The sequence below is a fragment of the Neoarius graeffei genome, chromosome 19 (assembly GCF_027579695.1).
Source record: "Neoarius graeffei isolate fNeoGra1 chromosome 19, fNeoGra1.pri, whole genome shotgun sequence".
Classification (NCBI taxonomy): Eukaryota; Metazoa; Chordata; class Actinopteri; order Siluriformes; family Ariidae; genus Neoarius; species Neoarius graeffei.
The window spans coordinates 32,453,816-32,481,233 of record NC_083587.1 but is presented as its reverse complement, the minus strand read 5'-3'; the positions used below and the strand labels follow the sequence as shown (position 1 = coordinate 32,481,233).

Here is a 27,418-nt window from a genome sequence, read left to right as displayed (position 1 = left end):
GAAAATAAGTTGTTCGCTAAACTAGAGGAATACAGTGGAGTGAGGGGGTCCAGGACTTCACCATATCACCCACAGGGGAATGGCCAGGTGGAAAGGTTCGACAGGACACTTTTGGCTATGCTCAGAAACCTGCCTGAGACTGCTAAGGCAGACTGGAAATCCTCACTGGCAAAAGTGGTCCACACTTATAACTGCACACGCAGCGAGGCCACTGGCTATGCACCCTATTTTCCTCTGTTTGGTCACAACCCAAGACTCCCCATTGACCTCATGTTTGGCCTCACAGAAAAAAATCAAAGCTCATCTCACAGAGACTATGCTGAGAAATGGAGGACGAGAATGACAGAAGCTTACAAGCTGGCATCCAAAGCGGCCTGTAAAGAGGGAATGAGAGGTAAAGCTCTTTATGACAGGAAAGTTTATGGTGCAGAGTTGCTGCCTGGATGCAGAGTGCTGGTCTGAAACCTGAATGAAAGAGGTGGTCCTGGGAAACTGAGATCATTCTGGGAGGATAGAGTCTATGTTGTCACACAAAGGAAACACCCAGACAGCCCAGTGTATGAACTCAGGCCAGAAGATGGAAAGGGGCATGTCAGAGTCATGCACAGGAATCTTATGTTACCATGTAACTTTCTCCCTGTTGAAGCAGTGGACTCACCTGAACCAGACAAAAAGGGAGGAAAAAAAACAGTAAACAGAGACACGAGGAAGGGGAATATAGTTCAGGGAATGAGGATGAGGATAACTGGAAATCTATCACTGGACTACAACAAAGACCCAGCAGACAAGTGAAAAGTGCTCTCAGGGCAGAGGCACAGGAGTTCCATCCAAACACAATGGGAGCAGTAGCAGAGGATCATGACAAAGAGGACGGTGCAAGTCAACAGCAGGAACAAGAGGATGAAGTTGAGACACCAGAGCAGCACGTTGGGATACCACACACTCTGAGTGAAGAGCAATCTCCTGAATCTGCATCCAGTGATCAAGAAGAAGAACCTGATCATCCTGCTGCACGGAAAAAGTATCCTTTCAGATCAAGAAAGCCAAAAATGATGTTCACTTATCATAGGTTAGGACAGCCTACTATGTCATATAGTTAAGTAGAAGGCAAGTTGTGGAAAGAACATGGAATGTGTAATTTCCTCAGTTCAGACTTTAGAGGTTAGATGAGGAACAGTTAAGCTGCAGTTAAGTGGTATTATTATGCAGTTCATTCACATAGAATTGTAATTGTTTAAGATGTCAGACAATGAGGTGAATGTGCTTAGAAACTGTACCACATGTTGGTTTAGACAGAAGGCCCTTACTATGTAAAGTAACCTTACTCTCAGGAAAGATGCAGATACCTGTGCTTATGGCGGATGGAGCAGTGGACTATTATCGTGCACAATATCTGCAGCAAACATGTGACATTAACAGGAGACGGATGTCATGTGATGGACTGGTTACAGTTTTGCATCTAGATGGACATTGATGAACTCTGACTCCTTCATAGACATGAACTTTCTTGATGCGGTGCATTAATACCACATGTGGACTGTACATCATAATGTGAATTGTTAACCTCATAATGTCGAGACGCCATTACATTTTGGAGGGGAGAGTGTAGGAAAGTGGTTTAAAAGGGACCCCCCCACACACATTTGATGTTTGTTTGCTTTTGTTCATTTGTGGTTTGTCGTGGCAGCTCCGAAGTAGGTAGTGCAGTGGTAGTGTTTCACCACAAGGGGGAGTGCAGTGATTTTGAGTCACTCTCTGTCGGTGGAACTAAATGTTGTGATTTTGTTGTTTTCCGGATGGAGAAAAGGAGTGGAGCGCATGATGGAAAAAATGTCGCTGTGTGTTCGTGTAACAGGCGTAATAAACAACTTATGAGCCCCCCAGCATGCTGTGATTCTTCAAGTGTGCTACACAGGTTAGGCTAATTGGTGGCTCTAAATTGACCGTGAGTGTGCATGGTTGTTTGTCTCTATGTGTCAGCCCTGCGATGATCTGGCGACTTGTCCAGGGTGTACCCCACCTCTCGCCCATAGTCAGCTGGGATAGGCTCCAGCTTGCCTGCGACCCTGTACAGGATAAGTGGCTACAGATGATGGATGGATGGAAAAACAGGGTGCCTAAGACTTTTGCACAGTACTGTATATAAGTGTCAGTGCAGAGAAATACAGAGAAACCTTACTGTAGATGTTTTGTGAAGAATGTCTTTGTTGAGGTAAAGAAAGCCGGTATATTACAGTAAAACTCACTTAAAGGTCCTTTTATTTTTTTCAAAATGAACAAAACACTTAACACTTAGCTACAAAAATGTGTTTTGGTTTTGGTAGGCATTAAAAAACCCACTGCAATTATTTTTATGATGCAATACAAGGATACATAAAAAAGCTACGGGCATCGGGATACTGCAATAAAAATAGAATAAAATAAATAACTTTTTCAAATATATTTTGGAAAAAGAGTACCAACAAAGTTCATCAGAAAACACTGTGGACAGAAATAGCTGTATTTACACGAAATAACTGTAAGCGTGGCAGGAATGGGATTTAAAAAATGAATTTTTGAGATTAAAAAAAATAATTTTTGACATACAGTCCACACAAAATGGCACACACAGTACAAATACTATATAGCACAACATACATTCAGGGACACAACAGAAGAAAAAAATGTAAGTCAACTGTGATTTGTTGCTGTTTTTGTTTAAAGACGTTAAGTGATATGGGCGTTTTGAGTTTGAGTGTACTTTGTAGTGATTTCCAATCGTTTCCAGCATAAAAAGGAAGGAATTACAGCAAAAAAAAAAAAGTATAGACCTTTGGAATGGTGAGCATAATAAAAAGTCACTGGATCCTAATGGATATTTGTTATTGGAAATCTCATCTCATCTCATTATCTCTAGCCGCTTTATCCTGTTCTACAGGGTCGCAGGCAAGCTGGAGCCTATCCCAGCTGACTACGGGCAAAAGGCAGGATACACCCTGGACAAGTCGCCAGGTCATCACAGGGCTGACACATAGACACAGACAACCATTCACACTCGCATTCACACCGATGGTCAATTTAGAGTCACCAGTTAACCTAACCTGCATGTCTTTGGACTGTGGGGGAAACCCACACGGACACGGGGAGAACATGGAAACTCCGCACAGAAAGGCCCTCGCCGGCCACGAGGCTCGAACCCAGACCTTCTTGCTGTGAGGTGACAGCGCTAACCACTACACCACCATGCCGCCCGCTATTGGAAATATGCAAGAAATTTAAAATATGCAAGAAAGTTGATAACAAGGTGTCTTTCCCGAGATTGCTTTGTAAACTAGTTGCAACCAGTGTTGAAGGTGTCTGGCATTTAGGGAGGGCCAGTCTACCATTTTATAGAGATTGCAATCATGAGGGGTAGACCTGTGGCAAAGCAGATTGCTGAGTGATGTAGTATGTTGAGTGTGCTGAGGATGCTCTTCGATGCCATTTGATAAACTGTCTCACCATAATCAAACAGAGGGAGAATGGTCATTTTCATGAGAATGTGTTTGGTGGAAGGAAGGAAGGAAGGAAGGAAGGAAGGAAGGAAGGAAGCCTTGTTCTGACACAAGAAGCCAAGTCTAGCTTTATTTTTTTTTCCTGAAGTTGTTGATGTGCATGCTAAATGAGAGCGATAAGTCCAACCAGAAGCCAAGGTATTTCTAAGAGCTGACAAACTCCAATACTGACTCATCTCCACTGAAGATTTGGAAGGGGCTGGGGGTTTGAGCATGTTGTGGTTTTTCAGATCAAACTTTGAGACGCAGGTGAAGGTTGTGGAAAGACTGCTGGATGGAGATGAGGCTTTGTTGAAGAAAGGATGCAACAAAGTGGAGAGAAAGGCCAGCTGAATATATGATGGTATGGTATTATCAGCATACAGATGTATCCAAGAGTCACCAGTGGCCTTGGACACACTGTTGTAGATGGAGAACAAGCTAGGTCCTAAGATGGAGCCTTGCGGCACCCCTTTAGATATGGTAAGTGGTTCTAACAATGTTTTCAACCTTTACCTGCTGGAAACAATCAACAAGATTACTAGCAAACCAGTTACAGCATCTACTGGATAGGACAATTCTGGTAAGTCTTTGCAGGAGAATATTATAGTTGACTGACTCAAAAGCCTTAGCTGGATCTATAAAAGCAGTTAGTTACACAGTCCTGTTTGTTTTCCATGGCAGTAACGATGTCGTCAAGGACCTTCAGTGTAGTGGTAGTACGTCTGTGGGTAGTCCTACACCCAGACTGCAGGTCAAACATAATATAATTAGAGTAAGATATGAGTCAGTTGTTTATGAACCAGCCTCTTGAAAACTTTGGTCAAACAGGGCAAAATGGAAATCTGTTTGTAGCAGTTTGGGTCAGCGCCAGAGCCTCCTTTGAAGAGAGGAAGAATCATGGCAGATTTCCAGTCAAGGGAGAATACAGACTATTGAACTGACAGGTTAAACGGGTCTGGAATGGGGCGGTAATAATGTGAGCAGCAATTTAAAAAAAAAGCCTGTCAGATCCAGCTGATGTGTGACGTGAACTTAATAAGTTCATCCAGGACTTCCAAAACCATAATATATTGCAGGGAGAAACTATTCGCATTGGATGATTGAGTAGGGATGAAAGATAAATTAGTATTAATGACTGTTGCATCAAAAATGTAAGACTTCACAAAGTGGCGATTGAAAAGCGTGGCCATTCGTTGTTTGTTGCTGAATTTCATAGAGATGGGTAGATGGGAAAGAGCAAGTTTGTTTTCCATTTGCTTGATTGTTTTCCAGAACTTCTTAGTGTCAGAACCACAGGCTAAAAATTCTTCTTTAAAATAAATGATTTTAGTTTTTTCTGATCACCTGTATAGTTTTGTTTCTACATTGTCTGAAGGCCAGTCAGGTAAAGACTGAGAAAATGAAGCTCTTCACCACAGGGCATTTTTTAAGTTGGATCAAAACAGCCAAGTCGTGAGTAAACCAAGGACTGTAGCAGTTCTTGGTCTGGAATTTTTTCAGTGGGGCTTGTTTATCAACAATGTTCTTGAAATAACTCCAGGCATGGAGGGAATAAAGTTGATTCTTTCCTAGTTCACATCAGCAACATTGTGTAATAAGGCCTGATCCTCAAAATTTTTCAGTGAGCACTTGGTCACAATTGTTGGTGGTTGTTTAACAGAGAGGCCTGAGTGAACACAAGCAATGGCACAGTGGTCATTCAAGTCCTGACTGAAAACTCCAGATGGATAGTTTGAAGGAGTATTAGTGAGAAAAATATCGATCCGTGTAGCAGAAGAGGGAGATCTATGATGATCTAGGGAGATGTATCTGGTTGGCTCAGATACAATTTGAAAGAGGTTTAAAGCATCAAATTGCTGTATGACTAAGTCAGGAGGGAGGGGGGTCATATCCCAATTTAGATCTCCCAGCAGGATAAACTCAGAGGAGCTATAAAGGGCCAGAAGTTCACTCAGAGCTGTTAGTGTGCATGCTGGGGCAGAAGGTGGTCAATAACATAGAGCAACAGAATGAGTTCAGTTTTTTTTGACAGTTTAAAGTTTTAATAATAACAATTCAAATTGCTTGGGGACTGAGCATGACAGGATTATAGAACATTACAAATGCTCTTTTACAAAGATAGCTACACCACCTCCCTTGATGGATCTATCCTAACAAATTTAAAAAAAATGTAACTTGATTTATAAATTTCAAGATTTGAGATTTTTCTTAAGCCACGATTCAGAGACAGCCAGAACATCAGGTGTACCCAAGATTTTAAATAACGAAGTTTTGGCAACACACTTTGAATACTGACATGTAAATAAACCCAATGATCGTTAGATGGCAGATTAGAAACAGTGGGACCAAAAATAGCAGGCCCTGGGTTTGGGTGAACATTGCCAGGAATAAGCAAAAGAAAGAATGATTAACATACATCCAAAAATGGTGTAAAACATTGCATTTGTTTATGGTTCACAATGAGTTAATGAAAATTAAAAAGAGAGAATTATGTAGCTGACGCAATAACATGTAAAGGTACCAAGGAATACCGAGTAGGAAGTCCAAAAGTCTTAGTAATTCAGAAGGATATATTATCCCTGGTCAAAAAACAAAAATCCAGTGTACCACCACCACCATTAGAATTGATGGCAGACTATTGTATATGCACAGAGAAAGCAGTTTGTTTGTGCTGATGTGTAACAAAGAAAAAAGATTAAAAGCAAGAAAGACAAAGAGAGTTTTAGTGAGCCAGACATAACCAATCCAATAGAGTTGAAAAAAAAATACTATTGGTATGCAGGTATATGAAAGCCAGGTGGAGAAAGGAGCTCCACCTGGATTAATGACAAACCAGCAGACAGGCCACAGGAGTGAGAGCAATAGTAGTGATAAAAGAGGTCCAGACTGTAGCTATTTCAAAAGCCCCAGGTTGAAGCAAGCCAAGGGAGCACAGGCCAAGAAGGCCTAAGTTGCAACTATCTGAGAAGGCCTGTAATTAATACAGGGGGACTAAGCTGTAGCATATTGAAGAAACCAGACTGTAAATAGCTGAAGAAGCAGGTTGTAACAGTTTGAAGAGGCCCAGACTACAGCTAGCATAGAAGGTCAAACTGCAGCTAGCAAAGGAGCCCAGGTTATACTGACTAAAAGCCAGAATGTGGCAGGTTGAAAGGCCCAGACTACAGCTAACAAAGAAGGATGGGCTATAAGTAGTTGACTACACCCAGCCTGTAAATGGATGAAGAGGCCCAAACAGTAGCTCACTGTAGCTGAAGCGGTTGAGCTGTAGCAGGTATAGCATCTCTTGAAGAAAATGTAAAGGGATCACAACCTGTGACAAGATTAATATTTTTAATATTTTTAAATTTAAATTAATACATTTCAAAGCTCACATGCAGACACACAAACACAGGACTGGAGAAACCCTGGAGAAACCTCTAATACACCTCTAATAGTCATAATATAGATATTTAGGCAGTGCCTAAAAGCAGAGCTCCTGATGAGTGTATAAGCAAAATATTTGCAAGGGCACAAAATCAACCTGAATAGAATAATAATATTATAGCATATGAACCATCGAATTGTGTAGTATCGTGTATTTTGCATCAATAAATTGCTGCATGTGACAGTAATACCAATAATGAGATATGCATCGCGGTTATGAATACATATTTATTCTGTTCTTTGACACCACATGCCATGCATCAGAAACAACACCACGACATTTATGGTGTGACTCTGCTGGGTGCCTGGTGGACAGCAGTGAAGCAGTGCTTTCACTTTACATCATTACTATATAGTTATGATCAAATATCATACTTGATATGTCAAACAGTTGTATGGTTACATCTTTCACGCATTGGAGCTCGGAGTGTGCAGCCGCAGATTGCAAAGCACGTGCATGCCATTTGGACTAATTGCCATGCACCTGTTCCTAATTAGAGTGCAATCACAGCGCATACATATAAGGTCTCTCAGTAACACAGAGACTTTGCGAAAGCCTTGTATTTTGTATCACTTTTCTGGTTTTGACCCTGTTTGTTTTGTAGGTGCAATAGGCTTATTGAATCAGTCTCATGTAAAAAGGGATCAGACTCATAAATTCATTAATCATTAATTCAAGTAGCTAAACTATTAAAATCAATGGAATAACTTAGTGGTGATGTTGCTATAGTTTTAGTGAGTATTGTAGCTCTAATGTAATACGTTTACTCTAGATCTATAACATTCATATAACAACCAAATGGGCAAAGGCAATTAGAATACTTGTTGGCAGAAGTTGGCACTCAGTGAATGTTGTAGCAATAGACAGGACACAGTTTACTCCAAAGGTACCATTTATTGAAATAGCTGACATGAATTAGCAAACTAATACTGATCAGACATAGCAACAATAGCAGCTAAGGAATAATTCAATAAAAAATGGTGATGCAATGTATACAAGTAATAATCAGTAGTGTATAAAGCAGTAGTCAGTAGTAAGTAGAATAATAACCAGCAGTAAACAGGATGAGAAATCAGCAGTGAATATGATGATAACCAAGGCACTAATGGTGATCAGAAGTAATGGGCTATATGCAAGTGTTACAGTGTAGGGGCGAGTGAATGTTAAAATGTGAGAGGGAAATCACGTGTTTGTGTGTCTGTGTGAGAGTGTGTGTGTGTGAGTGTAGGCATGCGTGTGCGCAGCTGCGCACTAACGAGATGAGGAGGAGCTAGGGAGAGAGAGCGTGAGCCTGAGGAGGGGAGTGAGGGAATGAGGCTGTGTGCGGGTGAGAGATAGGTGTGGTATGTGAATGTAGTGCGCGAGCCTTTGTGCTAGGCACCGCCTAAAGGGGGGTGGGCAACAAGGAGAGCACACGAGGGAGAGTAACAAAGGATCTGTAACTTAGGAGCTAGTCTCAACTAGGCCTTAAACCCAAACTTCTACCCAACCCTTAGCTACTCCTGAAATCCCAATGTTGAGGGGTGTAGTGCGACGGAGGGAGTTAAAAAGAGAGAGAGAGCGAGAACGCATGCACGAGCTAACTAATACGAATAGTAAACAAAGCAAATCAAACAACACGTTGTCTAAGACCGGCTTTCATGTGAATCAAAATGCGTACATTTAAAACATGAATGAATTCAAATAAACAACACTCTTCGCATTAACTAGCCACAGCTAAGACTAACAATTGTCCAGATGTCAGCCTTACTTGGCAACCGAAAGTGCGTCGTCTGTTATCCGAAGACAGCACGGAGCGCAGGTCCAGGGAGAAAACAGTTCTGTTCCTTTTGCTTTTACAGCTTGTCAGCTGAAGATCTTCGGTGTCCCGTCAGTTGTCCGATGATCTGGAAGGAATCTTGTTTGTAGTTCATCGACGTTGCAAAAGGGAAAAGGGATCCGGTCGCCTTTTCTCTTTTAAAATGCTGCGTGGGCTGCAGTAACTAACCGGTTCAGTTATTATTACAACCATGCGAAGATCAAATACATTGAACATTAGCGAAAGGTCTGGCATCAATAGCTCATTCTTTGTTCTTCTTTAGCACAGATGCAACGACATCTCTCTTTCACGTGTGGGGATCCACCACCAGAGAGAAAGAATTTCGATTCCATCGTGGGTTTTAAAGCACAGTCGTGACATCACTGTATTTGGTATCCGATATCATCTTTGTATCCAATAACATTACAGTGAGTGTGAGAAGAATGGGCGGAAATAGAACATGGCATTGAGTACAGGGATTGTTGTGTTCAATGCTGTAACAATGAAAGGGGAGAAGATGGGCCATAAAGTGAAGCAGGGAATTGTGGGTACTATGGCTATGGCATGGCAGCCCCCTACAGTTTTTTGGACTTTGAGTATTGTATTACTTCTGATATCCTGTCAGTGCCTCTGACTTTGTCTATGTTTTGGATCTGTTTACGAGCGTGCTTTCAATAAAACTCTTCCTTCACTTGCATCCATCTACCGCCCATCCATTTTGGCATATCACTACAGTCTCTGGGAACATTAGAGTAGTGGTTTCCCATTGCCTTCTACCAGAGTATTATGGAGGTTTTCTCCTCTCAACCATTCACTCACACCTACAGTCAATTCAGAGCCACCAATTAGCTTAGGTGGTGTTTACATTAGACCGTATCCATATCGTTTTCGTCGCGGATGCACTGTCCGTGCACATTAAAACGCCGGGAAACGACTCCACAGGCGGAATAGTTTGAATCCGCCAGGGCCCACGTATTCAACCCATTACGTATCTGATCCGGTGCTGTGTAAACATTGAGGAACGAGGATACGCAGTGCTGAGCTCTAGCTGACGTCGTCATTGGACAACGTCACTGTGACATCCACCTTCCTGATTCGCTGGCGTTGGTCATGCCACGTTGGTCATGTGACGCGACTGCTGAAAAACGGCGCGGACTTCACTTCCTGCTATTTGTCCCGAATCACTGCTCGTGCGCTTCACTCGCGCACTCTGTGAGCTGCGCAGGGCCGGAGTGCGCACCCTCCAGAGGGCACTCGCTGTTCAGGGCGGAGTGATTTGGAGTGCAGGATGCCTGCGGAGCCGAGCGTATCCGTGTATTGGCGTTGCTGTGTGCACACGAATCGTGTATTGGCGTTGCTGTGTGCACGCGAATCGTTTTAAAAACGTTAATCTGATGATCCACTGATACGGTCTAATGTAAACACCACCTTAACCTGCATGTCTTTGGACTGTGGGGGGAAAACCAGAGCACCCAGAGGAAACCCATGCAGACAGGGGGAGAACATGCAAATTCCACACAGAAAGGCCCCCACCGGCCCTGAGGCTCAAACCCAGAACCTTCTTGCTGTGAGGTGACAGTGCTAACCACTTACACCACTGTGCTGCCCTACCACTCTTACATGACAGAAACTGTCAACTGTTCAATAAGCTAGTGGATGCATAAAACTGTTTTAACTAGTTTTATATGAAACTGTTGTGAATATTTTCTGTAAAATGTGTTAGTAAATAATCCCACGTTATTTTTAAAAAGCAAATTAAAAATAAGTGCTGGATAAAAGCCCATCTATCTTGTGTAAATAAAGATACAGGTTGGGGGTTTTTTTGTCGAATGGTTGAGTGTTTATGAGATACCTTGCAATTATGGTTGGGTTCCTTGTGGTGGTACGTTTGTATGTTCGCATATCGTACAGTCAAGCCATCAAAAATCAGGTCGATGTGTTTCTATAAGTACGGGGCTCCACTCCGCTGTAATCAGTAACATTTACTTGATACAATTTAGCAAGCACTTGCATTTTCTTTTATTTTAAAGTGAAATGAACTTCATTCTACTGCTAAAGGAGCTCCAATATAATTGCCTCATTTATATTTATATAGACAATACACAAAATGTGTTCAGAATTTTTGACTGAGCTCTGTTGAAGAAAATGCAAAATCACGAAAGCTTGACAGTCAGGAGTTCACAGTCCATAAACATGATTTGCTATTCATGATGTTTTGCAGCAGAACAGTGTAACACTCCTGTTAGATATCGATCTTTGGAGAAGAGGCGAGATAGAACATGTAAAAGGCAGCATGTACAGAACTGTGCAAAAGTCTTGCAAAGAAATACTGTACAGCAACGATGTCTTCAAAAATAATAAATTAAATGAAGACTTTGACGACTGCACTTTCTTCTTATACTGTATTTACAACAAAACCCAGCAGCATTCATTATGTTTATGTTTATATTTATTTTTATTTTTTTGTCAGGAAAGTGATCGCATACAAAAAGTGGATGTATGTACAAACATTTTTTCTGTAACAATTGATTTTGTGCTGGAAAGCTGACCTCCTTTAGGGGCAGCAGTTAGCACTGTTGCCCCACAGCAAGAAGGTTCTGGGTTTGAACCTGATGGTCTTCCAGGGCTTTTCTTTGTAGAGTTTGCATGTTCTCCTCATGCCTGTGTGAGTTTCCTCTGGGTGCTCTGGTTTTTTATAGAATGCCTTTATTGTCACTGCACAATGTACAATGAAATTTAGTTAATCATAGGAGAGCATACAGCGGTGCTTGAAAGTTTGTGAACCCTTTAGAATTTTTTATATTCCTGCATAAATATGACCTAAAACATTATCAGATTTTCACACAAGTCCTAAAAGTAGATAAAGAGAACCCAGTTAAAGAAATGAGACAAAAAATATATACTTGGTCATTTATTTATTGAGGAAAATGATCCAATATTACATATCTGTGAGTGGCAAAAGTATGTGAACCTTGGCTTTCAGTATCTGGTGTGACCCCTCCATCCACAAAACATTTTTCCAATAGCCTTCTGGCTTGTCCACATGATCTTTAGCAAACTACAGATGAACAGCAATGTTCTTTTTGGAGAGCAGTGGCTTTCTCCTTGCAACCCTGCCATGCACACCATTGTTGTTCAGCATTCTCCTGATGGTGGACTCATGAACATTAGCCAATGTGAGAGAGGCCTTCACTTGCTTAGAAGTTACCCTGGGGTCCTTTGTGACCTCGCCGACTATTACACGCCTTGCTCTTGGAGTGATCTTTCTTGGTCAACCACTCCTGGAGAGGGTAACAATGGTCTTGAATTTCCTCCATTTGTACACAATCTGTCTGACTGTGGATTGGTGGAGTCCAAACTCTTTAGAGATGGTTTTGTAACCTTTTCCAGCCTGATGAGCATCAACAACGCTTTTTCTGAGGTCCTCAGAAATCTCCTTTGTTCGTGCCATGATACACTTCCACAAACATGTGTTGTGAAGATCAGACTTTGATAGATCCCTGTACTTTAAATAAAAAAGGGTGCCCACTCACACCTCATTGTCATCCCATTGATTGAAAACACCTGACTCTAATTTCACCTTCAAATGAACTGCTAATCGTAGAAGTTCACATACTTTTGCCACTCACAGATATGTAATATTGGATCATTTTCCTCAATAAATAAATGACCAAGTATAATATTTTTGTCTCATTTGTTTAATTGGGTTCTCTTTATCTACTTTTAGGACTTGTGTGAAAATCTGATGATATTTTAGGTCATATTTATGCAGAAATATAGAAAATTCTAAAGGGTTCACAAACTTTCAAGCACCACTTTATGTGTCAGCCCTGTGATGACCTGGCGACTTGTCCAGGGTGTACTCCGCCTCTCGCCCATAGTCAGCTGGGATAGGCTCCAGCTTGCCGGTGACCCTGCACAGGATAAGCGGTTACGGATAATGGATGGATGGATGAAGTAATATTTAGAAATCTAAAATGTTTTCATACTGACTTCATAATGTAGAAATCATAAACTGAAAATTTATAACAAAGTTTGAACTAAAAATTAGTGTGCACTGTACCGTCAATACATAGCTGCATATTACTCAATGGACTACATAATCTACATCTAGTCAAAACTGTCCTTTCTGCTAAACTGCCTCTGAATATATTGATACAGCAGACATATAGCATACTGATAGTGTTATAGTAGAGAAAATCGAAGCTGTGGTCTGTGTTGTCTCTGCAGACTTTGAGCTGCCATCTGTGAAATTGAAAAAATGACCACTTCTAGGGATGTAGTGGATGAAAAGAGAAGCACCATTTTATTGTTTTAGTGGTAACACATAGATTTGAGAGTGTTCTTAGAGACACACAGATGTCCCAATGACTTTATTGATTTTTTTTTCCACAGATGCTGGTTCAAATTCAGCATGACAGAAACCGCAGTTATAGTTTACCCCTGTTATTAGTGGCGTACATAGTGACTTGCTGGTGCAATTGAATGGTCTGACATTGCTGCTACAAACAGAGCTTTAATGTGAGATCTCAGGCAGATATGTAGCAAGTAGGATCTCTGACTAGATGTAGATTTTGCAGGCCATTAGAGAGCTGTGCTGTAGATCACTTCCTGAATATGATCATTATCACTTTTATAGCTATCCATCCATCCATCCATCCATTATCTGTAACCTTATCCTGTGCAGGGTCACAGGCAAGCTGGAGCCTATCCCAGCTGACTATGGGCAAGAGGCGGGGTACACCCTGGACAAGTTTGCAGATCATCACAGAGCTGACACATAGAGACAAACAACTATTCATATTCACACTCACGGTCAATTTAGAGCCACCAATTAGCCTAACCTGCATGTCTTTGGACTGTGGGGGGAAACCGAAGTACCCGGAGGAAACCCATGCAGACACAGGGAGAACATGCAAACTCCGCACAGAAAGGCCCCTGTCAGCCACTGGACTTGAACCTAGAACCTTCTTACTGTGAGGAGACAGTGCTAACCACTACACCACCGTGCCGCCACTTTTATAGATATACTAGGTGGAAGAGAGGTCAAACTCAAGTGACTGGAGTTTGAATATCAGTGAAACTACACACATTATTTTACAATATTGTGAGACTGAAGTGTCCATCAAAATCCACAGTATGCAAGTGTTTGTTTGTTTTTTTAAATCACACTTCCTCAGGCTTATTGTTTTTGTTTGCACCCACCCACAATACAGTATATTCCAATGAAGGTATTTGGTTTTCTTCCCAAAATGAAAACAAATTAGTCACTTAAACTGCAGTGACCCTGACCAGGATATTAAAGATGAAAAAAAATGAATGCAGTAAACATTTTGCGCAAGTAACCTGCAGTGTCTAATACATGCTAATGTTAATGAAAGCGGCCTTTCTTTGTCCCGTGGGTTCCTAATCCCAAAGCATATCTCTGAAAGGCTCACATTACATTAGTGGTGCAAACAGAAATGGAAAGAAATTGTCAAATATGATGTCACTTAATAGCATGTGATATAGAATTTGTAAAGGGTTTAGCTTTGATTTAGTCTTGCAAGCCAGACCTTTTTTTGTACACTTGTCATTTATTGTGAAACTGGTAATTTGACTGACAGGGTAGATGACCAATCATAAACTTTTTCCATAATCCATCAGAAATTATCGTGTTTACTCACCACTAACTGCTTCATCTTATACATTAATGGCATTTAGCAGATGTTGTTACCCAGAGCAACATACAACATACCTAGAGCAGCAGCTGAGGGTTAGGTGCCTTGTTCAAGAACGCTTCAACCATTCCTGCTGGTCCAGAGACTCAAACTGGTAACCTCTGAGTCCCAAAGCTGCCTCTCTAACCATTAGGCCATGGTTTCCGTCATGGCCTAATATCTTGAGTTAATATTGTATATGTGACTACAAAAACATCACAAAGTTACAGGTTCTCACTTGGAACCAGTATATTGTGTAAATATGTACACAAAAGTCCAGAGAGCCAGTTGTTGCCAACAAAGTGTCCAAACACACACTATCACTCAGTCTGAGCATCTGATGCCAAGTCTGAACATACTGTAGACTATGCGCATTTCTGAATTTTATTTAGTCAAAACTATTTTTTCTAAAAGCAGATTGACACAGTAGACAAATTTCATACTGACAGTATTACAGTAGACAAAATTGATGCTGTAGTCTCTGTTGTCTCTGCAGAATGAGTCACCATCTGTGAAACAATAAAGATGATCGCTTACAGTGATATACAGTAGTACATAAAAAAAAAGAGCACCTCTTGGGGATTGACTCAGATTTTGGACCCGGGCATCCCAACATCTGTATTGATTTTTGATGGTTGAAATTACACACAAGAGAGGCTCCAGCCTCAATCCTACAAGGCAATTTATGGGGAAAGAAAACGTGTGTATTTCCCCTCAGGAAAAAGAAAGCAGGTTTTTGGGCAGTAGGGTTCTGTTGATGGACATGAGTTTCCATGCTGCACGCTCTCAAATACAGAATGAGCAATTTCTGAGAATTAGTACATAATATAATATCCATCCATCCATTGTCTATACTGCTAATCCTACTGAGGGTTGTGGGTGAGCAGGAGGATATCCTAGCTGACTTCAGGTATAGCCTGGACAGGTCGCCAATCTAGCACAGAGAAAACTCACACTTGCACCTGTGGGTGATTTAGAGTAGCCAGTTGAGCTCATCTGCATGTCATTGGACTGTCGGAGAAAACTGGAGCACTCAGAGGAAACCTACACAGGCACAGGGAGAACATGCAAAGCCCAAAAAGAAAGGCCCTAGTCAGCCATGAGGTTCAAACCCAGAACCTTCTTGTGTGAGGTGGCACATTTTTTTTATTGCAATGATGTATTTGTATTTTTTGTTGTTATTAATGTAACCTGAAAAGCACTGAAGATGTAATTGTGTTTTGTAGCCTGTGTAGAGCTGTTCTGTGAAACATAGTTTGAGGTGTTTTTTACCTCGCCCGGGACGGAGTCCAGCAGGGGGCGAGGTATTGTTTTTGGTGGGGTTTCTTTGTTTGTTTCTTTGTTTTTTTTTGTTCACGATATTACGGGAAAATGGCTGGACCAATCTTTATGAAACTTTCAGGACAGATGGGCATTTGTCTCAAATAGAACCTCCAACATTTTGAGGGTCATCCGGTCGAGCTTGCCAAAAAGGTCAAAATCGTTTTTGTTGTGTCTACTGCCTCATATAGAGGTGCTAGCCACTATGTCATTTTGCTGTAAGAGTGTAACAATCATGCACTGTGCATGCGCATACACGTGCTCCGATTAAAATGGCCGGTGAGTGTATATAATTCGGTTCACCATTCGAAATAAATGGACTAGACTAAAGAAATCGCTTTCTGACATGTTTATGCTTATTACAGAGGGAAAGTGCATTCCACTGAGCTCTAGCGCCGGGCCATTTCCGAGGAATAAGAGTTTGGGTCATGGCAACAGCGTGTGTACGTCAGCCTTGATTCGGAAGTTTCAGTTTCGAAAACGGTAAGAGTAGAATAATATAAAGTACAGACACTTGGTATATTTTACTTCTGTGATTTTTAAATTGTTCATTTTTGGATTACGCTTCATTTTTTGTGGCTACTGCGTCACAGAGTAAATATATATGCTATTTACTGTATGAGGCGGCACGGTGGTGTAGTGGTTAGCACTGTCGCCTCACAGTAAGAAGGTCCGGGTTCGAGCCCCATGGCCGGCGAGGGCCTTTCTGTGTGGAGTTTGCATGTTCTCCCTGTGTCCGCGTGGGTTTCCTCCGGGTGCTCCGGTTTCCCCCACAGTCCAAAGACATGCAGGTTAGGTTAACTGGTGACTCTAAATTGACTGTAGGTGTGAATGTGAGTGTGAATGGTTGTCTGTGTCTATGTGTCAGCCCTGTGATGACCTGGCGACTTGTCCAGGGTGTACTCCGCCTCTCGCCCGTAGTCAGCTGGGATAGGCTCCAGCTTGCCTGCGACCCTGTAGAACAGGATAAAGCGGCTAGAGATAATGAGATGAGATGAGATTTACTGTATGGACATGATATCAGAAAACAATTTTATTTATAAGCAGTAGCCACATGTACCCACAGGGTAGCTATTTTTTTCACAATATCTTCCTTCATATTCATCATAAATGCTACCGGGCAAGGTTTGTTTTGCCTGGCAACACTTGTTTACTACTGTTTTAATTATGCATTTCACTACACCAATAAAATAACCCAAAATAGCAATGTCACAAATAGTTTTTGCTTCATCGATGAAAAAGTGCAACTTTTTGGAATCCAGCTTCTTCTAAAGTCAAAGTTTGCCAAAGGTTAAGCAATGCTATTATTGCTTCTATGTAAAACCAATTAGCTGAGTTGATATCATCAAGTCATATGTTAATCAGAACTATATCACTACGTAAACCCAGTGCTCTAATAACAGCCAGAGACAGCTGGCCACATTTGCAGTCCCTCTTCCAAAATCCATGGCCATAAATAAAGAGCTGAGGCTGGAGTACTGGCAGGCGGGTTGAAACCAAAAATCACTGGGCTACAGAGAGAAGAAGCTGAATAATGCAGGATATTCATACACTATGCACTATGTACTTGACCACAGGGTTTCTACCCTTTCCTCATAAAACAAATTTCAGGTCTTTTTAAAGCTTTTTAATTTTATTTTTTTGCTTTTCAGATTTTTTAAATTTCAGGTTTAGTTCTGAAATATCAGTTACTGTAAGACAACTTAGAACCTTAGTGTACTAGCTCTGACTTTACTGACAAAATATTCATACGTTTTCCAAAACAGTCCATATTTTTCACACTTCTAGTACAAAACCCAAGAATTATCTTCAGTGTAATAGGATAGTAACATTTTAAATAAAAAATCACTTAAGAAATACCATAATTTCCTGTTATCACCCTTTCCTGATCCATGCCTCAAACTACACTACATGGCCAAATGTTTGTTGGACACCTGACCATCACAACTAAACTGTTTCTACAAAATTTGAAGCATACAATCGTATAGGACATCTTTGTAGGCTGCAGCTTTAAGATTTCCCTTCACTAGTACTAAGAAGCCCAAACCTGTTTTATCATGACAATGCCCTTGTGCACAAAGCTCCATGAGGACATAGTTTACCAAGGTTACAGTGGAGGAACTTGAGTGTCCTGCACAGAGCCTTGACCTCAACCCAACTGAACACCTTTGGGATGAACTGAACCCCAGGCCTCCTTGTTCAACATCACGGCCTGATATCACTAAAAACTCTTGTGGATGAATGAACACAAATCCCCACAGCTACACTCCAAAATCTAGTGGAAAGCCTTGCCCAGAAGAGTGGAGGTTATTATAACAACAAAGGTCTACCTACTATGGGGTTACTCTAAAGACTCACTAGATAGTAGTCTACAGTATAAGTCAAGCATGACATCCTGTCCAATTAATTTTGTTTGAGGGCTATGTTGTTATTACTGACATCCAGTTCCACCAAAAATCAGTGGTTGCGAAATGCTGCTCACTAAAATATCCATTGATCTCGTATATGATATACCATGCTAAACTGTCTGAACAGCTGAGTCACTAAATGTTTTCAAATAAAGAATCAAGAGCCGCCTCTTCACTTAGCATTTAAACGAACAGTATGACAGTGTAAAAAAAAAAAAGACTACAAAGCACACTCTGGATAAAGCCATCAATTAAATGCTCTAAATCTCAAAGTAAACAAACAGTCAGTTGTGAGAGTGTAATGCAGTGTACGAGTTGAGGCACAGTCCCTACTTCTTACTCCAGCATAATCTGGATCCCAGATGAAAATCTTAGAGCCCGTAAAATGTGAGAAAGCAGTTATTTTAGTTGAGGTGGAGCAACATGAAAAATATACACATGAGGAAATATAATGGGGTTAAACTAATTCTAACCCATGTGGTGAGCTTGTGTATGCCGGGGCTGCATAAAGCCGTCTTTGTGGATGAATCGGCTTTATTGTCATTTGGTTGGCATGTGGTTATGATATTTCTGAACTGTGTGTAGTTCTTGGATTAATACAAACACACACACGCGCGCACTGGGAAAACCACACAGTGAAGGCTGTATTATAATGTGCTCTATTTTTTTTTTTTTTTTTGAAAGTTTCACACTGTTAGTGTGTGTGTGTGTGTGTGTGTGTGTGTGCAAGCATGTGTCCATATTCTTGGACAGTCATTCTGAGAACTGGTTGCGTTTAACATTGTGCTCACTCTGCATTTCTGACAGGCTTCTGTGATTTAAAATGTGTGTGTGTGTGTGTGTGTGTGTGTGTGTACACTGAACCTGTGCAAATCTGTCCTTGTACTTTTGAAGACTAGTCTGAAATGTACCGTTCAAAAAAAGCCCTAGATATCATGCCTTTTAGCAAGGGCACGAAGCCATAATCTGCTTCTGTCAGTTTCTTTCACTCTGTAGAGAAACGATACCTCAGTGGATCAAGGTAATCATGTCCAGTGAAATAAATACAGGTTCGAGCACACACTCCATACGTTTAGAGCCACTTCCTTGAAAGTGACTTTGTCCTGTTTTAAACACTCTGGAGGCCTTCTGGCTCTGAACGGCTTGATTACTTATTGAGTACTTTTAAAATGACATTGATCACACAATCTATAATTTCATGGAGGAGAGCGAGGCATAATTAAGGCAGTGACAAAGTTTGCAAGCCCTGTTTGGTCTCTAAAGGTACTTTCACATGTGCAGTATTGAGCTGGTTGGAATGGAACCCTGAAACAGTTTATTTGGGCAGGTGAGAACTGGGAGAGAACAGGCTTTGATGGATGAAATCAGGTTGTGACAAGTGATTAGCATGAGTATAAGTGATTTTTAAAGTAGGTGTACATATCTAATTTGGCTTTAAAAAGCCTTCTGGGCAGGGGTGAATTATTAAGCACAAGAGTGCTTGTTGAATCTGTAACTTCAAATCAGAAAAAGTTGGAACGGTATGGAAAACGTAAATAATAAAAGAAAGCAGTGATTTTTAAATTTACTTTGACTTGTATTTCATTGCAGACAGTATGGACCAGTATGATTGTATAAGTAACTTGCACTTCTGTGATGGCAGCATTAATGCAGAAAAGTACATTGAGATTTTGGAGTAACATATGCTGCCTTCAAGACAACATCTTTTCCAGGGATATTCCAACAAGACGATGAGAAATCACATTCTGCACACATTACAAAGGCAGGGCTGTGGAAGAAGAGGGTGCTTGTCCCCTCTGTCCCCAATATGTGTGGAGAATTTTGAAACAAAAATATGACACTGATGACCCTGTACTATTGCACACCTTAAGACCTGTTTGCAGGAAGAATGGGACAAAATAACACCTGAAACATTTCATTACTTGGTGTCTTCAGTCCCTCAACACATTTTAAGTGTTGTGAGAAAGAATGGCAACATCATAAAGTGGTAAATGCTTTACTGTTGCAACTTTTTTGAAATGTGTTGCAAGAATCAAAATTGAAACTAGACTGCATTTCCACAGAGAAAATGCAGTGTGCTTGCTGAGCTGTAGCAGAACAGCTATCACGCTACTATGTGAAGGCGAACATGCTAACACCTCACTTACTAACAGCAAGCATAATAATATGTAAATGGTTAACATGCTAGCAGCTACTATGCTAACATGCTAATGGCTAATATGTGGTGTGTGTGTGCATGCATACATGTAAGTATTCCTAATAAAGTGGCCAATGAGTTGAAGTTGACTTGCCAAAGTCTCAGCTGAACAGATCCTTGCCAAATGCATTATCAGCTATGGGGGAATGGAGGGATGACTCAGTCAAGCTTCCAATAATTAGTGGCAATGTGGAGGAAAAAGGGATGGATGAAAGGTAAGACAAAGACGAGTGCGGGTCAGACCTGATATCATGTGTGTGATGGGTGAGTCGGCCTGAGGTGCCATACGAAGTTTGGTGGATGTGTGGTGAAGTGTTATTGAGCAAAACTCCATTCATTTGAATGGGGCCAAAAATCAATGGAAGCCTATGGAAGTAAAAAGGGATGTGTGAAAACCAGGGAAAAACGAGTGCAGGTCTCAGATGAGGGGGTGGATATGTGCAGGGACTTGCCCTAGGACATCATGTGAAGTTTCTTGAAGTTTGGTCACTCGGTTCGAAAATTTGAGAGAGTGAAAGCTTTTTTCCCAAAATTCCATTCATTTTCAATGGGGCCAAAAATGAATGGAAGTGAACGGATGAAAAAGTGGGGCATGAAAAGAAAGGAAAAAATGAGTGTGGGTCAGAACCAAATGCGTATATGTGTCGGGGGAGTTGGCCTGAGGTATCACATGAGGTTTGGTGCGTCTGCGACAAAGCATGTCCAAGCAGGCTGATGCGATTCGTGAGTCCTATTTATTCTTTATGGGGAAAAAAAGACAGAAAAACGACAAGAATGAGAGAGCGGGTGCGTCGATCCAAAAGCTGTATATAAGCACACTACACCACTTCAGGAAGGACATTTATGAGTTGGAACGGTGTCGGTATCTCAAAAGCTGTAGGAGGAGTAGCGGCTCCAAAAAGTTGTGCTATAATAATAATATTATTATTATTATTATATTATTATTAATAATAATAATAATAATAATAATAATAATAATAATAATAATAATAAAGTAAACTTAAGAAGAACAATAGTGTTTATTTTGGAAACAAAAAAACAAGAGTGCTCTGAGAGCACAATATCCCCCGCTGGCAACTATATCTATGCTATAGGTGCTTAATACACCCTCATGAAATTGTCAAAGTACAAATTTGGTAATCAATGGCCATAACTCTGGTAGAATGCAACTGAACTGAATGAAATTGCAATATGCGTATTACCGACATATAACAAAGAATCCTGTCAAGTTTCATGAAATTCCTCCAAAAATTGTGAGAGGAGTTGATTTCAGAAGGTGAGTACCCTTCCCGGGACGGATGGATGGACAGATGAGCACCACCACAACATAATCCCCCTTCGGGCCTTTCAGTCAGCGGGGGATAAAAAAAACTAATGAGGGAAAACATCAAGTAATGTGCTGTTGTATTGTTTTGAGTTTAATACAGGTCACAGATTCTTTACAAATGATTGTTTTCAGTTTTAATTTCAATTTCAATTTACCATCCCAGTGTTTTCTGATTTGAGGTTATATTTCATGGCAGTGTACAACCGAAAAATAAGTGTGCCAATACTTTAATCCTTAAGGAAATCATGCCAATATTTTAATCTTTGTCATGCTGTGTAAAAATACAATGAAAACTTGGGCTCTGTTATGTTGTACCCCATGTAGGATGCAAACAAAGTTTAATGGAAGTCATTTGGGATTCAGTTTGACAAGAAGATGGTGCATTTTCTTTGGATCAATCTGAAACAGTAATTTGTTTGAATTGTTTGATAAAATTGTGCTGTTGAAAAACAGAAATGAATCCAGCAATATTTTCTATATGATTAAGAGCTCAGCTGATACTGATTTGATACTGACATTTCTTCACTTTGATTATTGCAAAAGCCATTTGTTACATGTTATTTCAGCTAACAGCAAGTTCAGGATAGAACTCATGATGCTAACATCAATTCGAACTTCACATAAAAAGAAAATTGTCAGGGAACATCAGACAGCATGGATAAAAACATGTCAGTGGGTCAAATCCCATATGTCAAATCGGATCTGATATCTCTCAGCATTTCAGACTGATATTGTGTAGGACAGAACAAGGTTCAAAATGCACGTACGCTAATTGACTCTGTGAGTATGTAAATGAGACTCACCTGCGTGTGAGATGAATGGATGCTCAGCTCGGTGGCAAGGTGACTCTGCGGCCAGCGCTACATCCCAATGGGACATTTTTCCAGGCATTAGGAGTAGCAGAACCAGGAAGCGGGCCGGGCCGAATCCCGAAACACGGGGCGCCATCGGCCTCACCGAGACTCAACACACTGCGGTTAGAGGCAGCCAACACAGCACTGCGCATCTGAGACCTACACACAGGGGGGAGGGTAAAACATCATCAAGTATGTGGATGATAGTTTATAGTCTTGGCCCTCATATAGTATTCACGACTTAGCAATTTCTGCCCATTGACCCATGCAGTCTCTTTAGAAAGCAACACCATTGGAATGCTATATTTCTATTAAAATAAGGACATGGGGCAAGACCCTAACACCACCTCTCCAGTTCAACACTTTTATTCATGTTGCTATCCTCCAACCAAAATGACATGAAGAGCATCTCTGTGCTTAAACTGTTGCTAGTTTACATTACAGACATACAACAAAGGATTAAGTATTGTGCTTGAGGACCCAACAGTAGCAGCTTGTCAACACTTGGACTTGAACCCATGACCTTCAGATCAATAACCCAAAGACTTACCTGTTGAGCCACCACTTCTAATCACACCCGCATTGATAAAAACTAATATTTCAATGAAAACATTGTGTTAACGTTCATGAAACTAAAATGTAGGAATGTTGCAGAAAGGTTTGCAAACCCAACACTAGACCGATGTCCTCCTGAAGTGAGTCACAAAACACCTTACTCACTGCACAGATGCCAACATTGCTAACTGGAAAAAAAATCCTTGCAGGCAGAGAGAATAAACAGAATTTTACCACAAAGAACCTAGCACATGTTGTTTGACCAAATGGCTTATAATACAGCACTGCCATTTTTTTCTACCCATCAAAGAAACCACAGTCCTGCCATCTCGGTTTCTTTCACTTGTGAATTCAGAGGTCAAAGTTCAACTAGATAAAGTTGTACAGGGAAAGTAACACTACTAGACGCAAATGTGCCTGTCACGCCCCACGTCCTTTCCTTCACTGAATTGTTTTTCCCCTGGGTGAATTTTATTTTGCTCTGAATGCTGCTTTATCTGAAAAAGCATAGAAGCATAGCACTTAGGTGTCTCCTGTGGCTGTGTCACCATAGCAAGGGTTAGAAAAACAGAAATTTTGGCACCTCTGAATTCTGAAAAGAACACGAGAACATAGACATTCATGAAGATGTTTATATTGTTATGTTAACCTGTATACGTCATTAATTAGGAAGGTAGATGAAAAATAATCTAGATACAAAGCAATAGAGTGAACAGTATGTCACGGAGCAGGACAGTCTGCTTTGTCATCACATTTGTGTGGTAGTGTAAAGACAGAAGGAAGTGGTCCACAATGAGACCCTGGTAATCCATTGAAATAAATCAGTTCTAGTGATGCTCTACAATCAGAAGGGAATTTCATTCCTTTGTTCCATTTGGCAAGATTGAGAGTTAAAATAAACTATAGCTAATAATGCAGTACGTGTGTGTGTGCGTGTGTTTAAACCCATCAATGGCCACTCAGTTTAATGAGGTTCAGCTCTATCTCAAAGAAGATTCAAGAGGAAAAATAAACAAGAGCCTTGTTTTTGTACATGAAACCAATCTGCTGGGGTAACATTAACACCTCATTTAGTAATTGGCTGCACATGTGTCAGTAATTGCAACCAAAGTGTAAGGTTTTGTGTCCCTGTGCAAGTTATTGTATCGCATGTTTTGCACAAAGGTCTGGACAATCCAATGATATGAAATCAAGATCATGATAAATGATGGTCTAAGTATCACAAATATGGCCAATGTACCAAATGTTTTAGAGCAAGAAGAACTTTATTCATCACACGTACACTTGTGAAATTCCTCTCTACATTTAACCCATCTGAAGCAGTGAACATACACATGCACACACACACCCAGAGCAGTGGGCAGCTATGCTACAGCACCCAGGGAGCAGTTAGGAGGGTAGGTGCCTCACTCAAGGGCACTTCAGCCCAACCTTCAAGCCATGGCCACCCTGTGTTAACCTAACCGCATGTCTTTGGACTGTGGGGGAAACCGGAGGACCCAGAGGAAACCCACACAGACACGGAGAGAACATGCAAACTCCACAAAGAAAGGCCCCCGTGTTATATTTTTCTATCCATAACCACTTATCCTGTGCAGGGTTGCGGGCAAGCTGGAGCCTATCCCAGCTGACTATGGGCAAGAGGCAGGGATAAGTCGCCAGGTCATCACAGGGCTAACACATAGAGACAAACAACCATTCACACTCACTTTAGAGCCACCAATTAGCCTAACCTGCATGTCTTTGGACTGTGGGGGAAACCGGAGCACCTGGAGGAAACCCACGCAGACACGGGGAGAACATGCAAACTCCACACAGAAAGGCCCCTGTCAGCCACTGGGCTCAAACCCAGAACCTTCTTGCTGTGAGGCGACAGTGCTAACCACCATGCCACCCCATGTTATATTTTATAGGTGTAAAATAAATTTTTACTGACGCCTCAGATTTTCCTCAGATTATGTTAGCAAACCTGAACATAACAATACACATCAAGGAATTGTCATCAAGTGATTTTGTTGTTGTTGTTGTTTTGCCAAATCAGATATGAAAGTGTTGTGAGACGAGGAACATCTTTTTAATCTGGTCTTTACTGCTCTTTATTTATCAGTAATCAGAAAAGCCCCATGGTGTCTTCTTTTCAGTTGGGACTTGAATATCAACAACAAAGCAATGAAAAATTGAGATGGAATTAAAACTGACAGCAGGTTAGACATTACACAAAAACATATTAATGAATAATGCAATCCTGGAAAACACGTGTAAATTAGAGCAAGCAATCTCAAATAAAATAAACATGCAAGCGATAACCAGTGATTCATTTTGAGTTACTGCTTCATCCTGCTCTCAGGGTCGTGAGGCGGCGATGCTGTCCACTGCACAACCAATCCAAACCCCAAAATACTTCTAATACAATCAAGAAGATTTAATGAAACATATTTAAATTAATATATTCGATCATAAGGCCAAAAATCAAAGTTAATTAAGTCGGACAATCATGAGATGCTTCATATCTGCTGAGGATTTGCCGAAAAGCAGTCCTAATGAAATGATTGAATAAGCAGGAGCCGTCGTCTCTGAGCTGTCATCTCTTATTTTATATTATTAGCTTCATCACTGACAGATGTTCAGTGTTGTATTAAGACATGCAGCAGAATGTGCATATGTCCTGAAACCAGGAATGAAAAAAAATGGAAAGAGTAATAACAGTTACTCAAAGCTAAACAGTTTGGGAACATGCAGCTGTAGAGATCTGACTGTATGAGGGGCAACATCTAACCTTTTTACTTTGATCCTTTCAGCCCAGTGCTATAAATCTGTAGAATGACCTGTAACTTTAATTCTATGATATACACACTAAAACACTAACCAGTGCTCTTCAAAGGCCCAGTGAGGATTTTATAGAATCATGTGGTCATATGTTCTCCATTGGTTTCAAGAATTTAAGTGTGTTTTTTTATTCTATCAAGAAAGTACTCTAATTGGAGAAAAGTTCACAGTATGATATTTTAAAGTCAGTATGTTTCAGAGAGTGACAAATAAACAGGACTTGCTGTTTTGCATTGATGAGAGACATGTCTGGGGGTGGGGGGCGGGGGGTTCTGGAGTGGTGCTGGCCTTCATCAAAATCTGACTGGCCACCACATGGGCCCCCCTACTAAAAGTGGCAGTTGATAAATTAATGGATTTTCAGTTATGTGCCACTGACATTTTAATTTGAGCACTTACTGGTCATGAAATCTTAAAACGGAACATTCTGTCCAAATCTGATGGGACTCTGACCAACACCAACCAGAGACCAAATCAAACCTAATGTGGCACCCTTTAAAGGAAATGGATAATTAATGTCATTCAAAACCACCAAAATCAAGCAAGAGTTTAGGTTTCAATTTCAATTTATATATACTGTATCTCCACATTCACTAGATATGACCAATCGCACACTCTGATTGGCTGTTCTACCAGGGCTGCCAACTTTTCGAAATTCCTTGGAGTGAGATTTTTTTTGGGGGGGGGGTCGATGGCAAAATTTTTCCACACACTATGCAGTAAGTGGGAATTTTGTATTCAGTTTGATATTCACTTGTCCCCCTGCATTCTGGTGTTTTTTTTGTGGGTCGTCCAGCTGGAGATGGACGGGGGGTGTTGAGATTTTGGATTTAGTAGATGTTCCTGCATTCTGGTGGATTTTTGGAGTGGCCTGCTGTGCCATACCTACATTCTTACACACCCTGACTTGCCAGGCCTTCAGCTTGTGGCCAACAAAAGCACCAAGTTTTGGCTTAAAAGCCCTCACACTAGAAAACTACAGATGACCGCCAATGTTCCTGTAGCCCTATAGACCTGTGTTTCAGATTTAAAGGCAAGTTCATGTTTGAAAATATTTCATCAGCTAAGCCTAAACACCTTCTGAATTGAAACTAAATGTTAAGTTTTTAATAACTGTTGCAAAAAATAAGATTGTCCCTCACTGACTATTCATTATGCATTTAAGGGCTTTCCCCACCACTGGGTTCAGCAGAAGATTGGCATGGGGAAAAATAACAACAGCAAAAGAACAAATAAAATGCTTAAACAGTAAGTAAAATGTGCATGTGCTACAAGAAACATTAAAATGATTAAGTTTGAACAGTATTGAAACACAAAAAGCTGAACCTTGGCCATAGGTGGGAATGTGCACACAAAGTTGAGCTTAAAAATTTTGGTCATACTTAAATAAGCTATATTAATATATTTCTTATTAATTTATTTCTTATCTATGTTTCTTATTAGTAATAGAGCATTCGTCAGGGCCTGTTATCTGACAAATATTCTCTACCTG

General features: G+C 40.8%; 1 protein-coding gene across 1 annotated transcript in view; it reads right to left on the bottom strand.

Moving 5' to 3' along the window:
- sema5a (sema domain, seven thrombospondin repeats (type 1 and type 1-like), transmembrane domain (TM) and short cytoplasmic domain, (semaphorin) 5A) overlaps positions 1-27,418 on the bottom strand; it is a 535,180-nt gene that overhangs the window by 364,591 nt on the left and 143,171 nt on the right. Inside the window, exon 2 of the mRNA XM_060899996.1 lies at positions 22,495-22,704. Coding sequence (XP_060755979.1) covers positions 22,495-22,639 — 145 coding nt within the window. The 5' untranslated portion in view covers positions 22,640-22,704. The remainder of the gene's footprint in view (positions 1-22,494; positions 22,705-27,418) is intronic.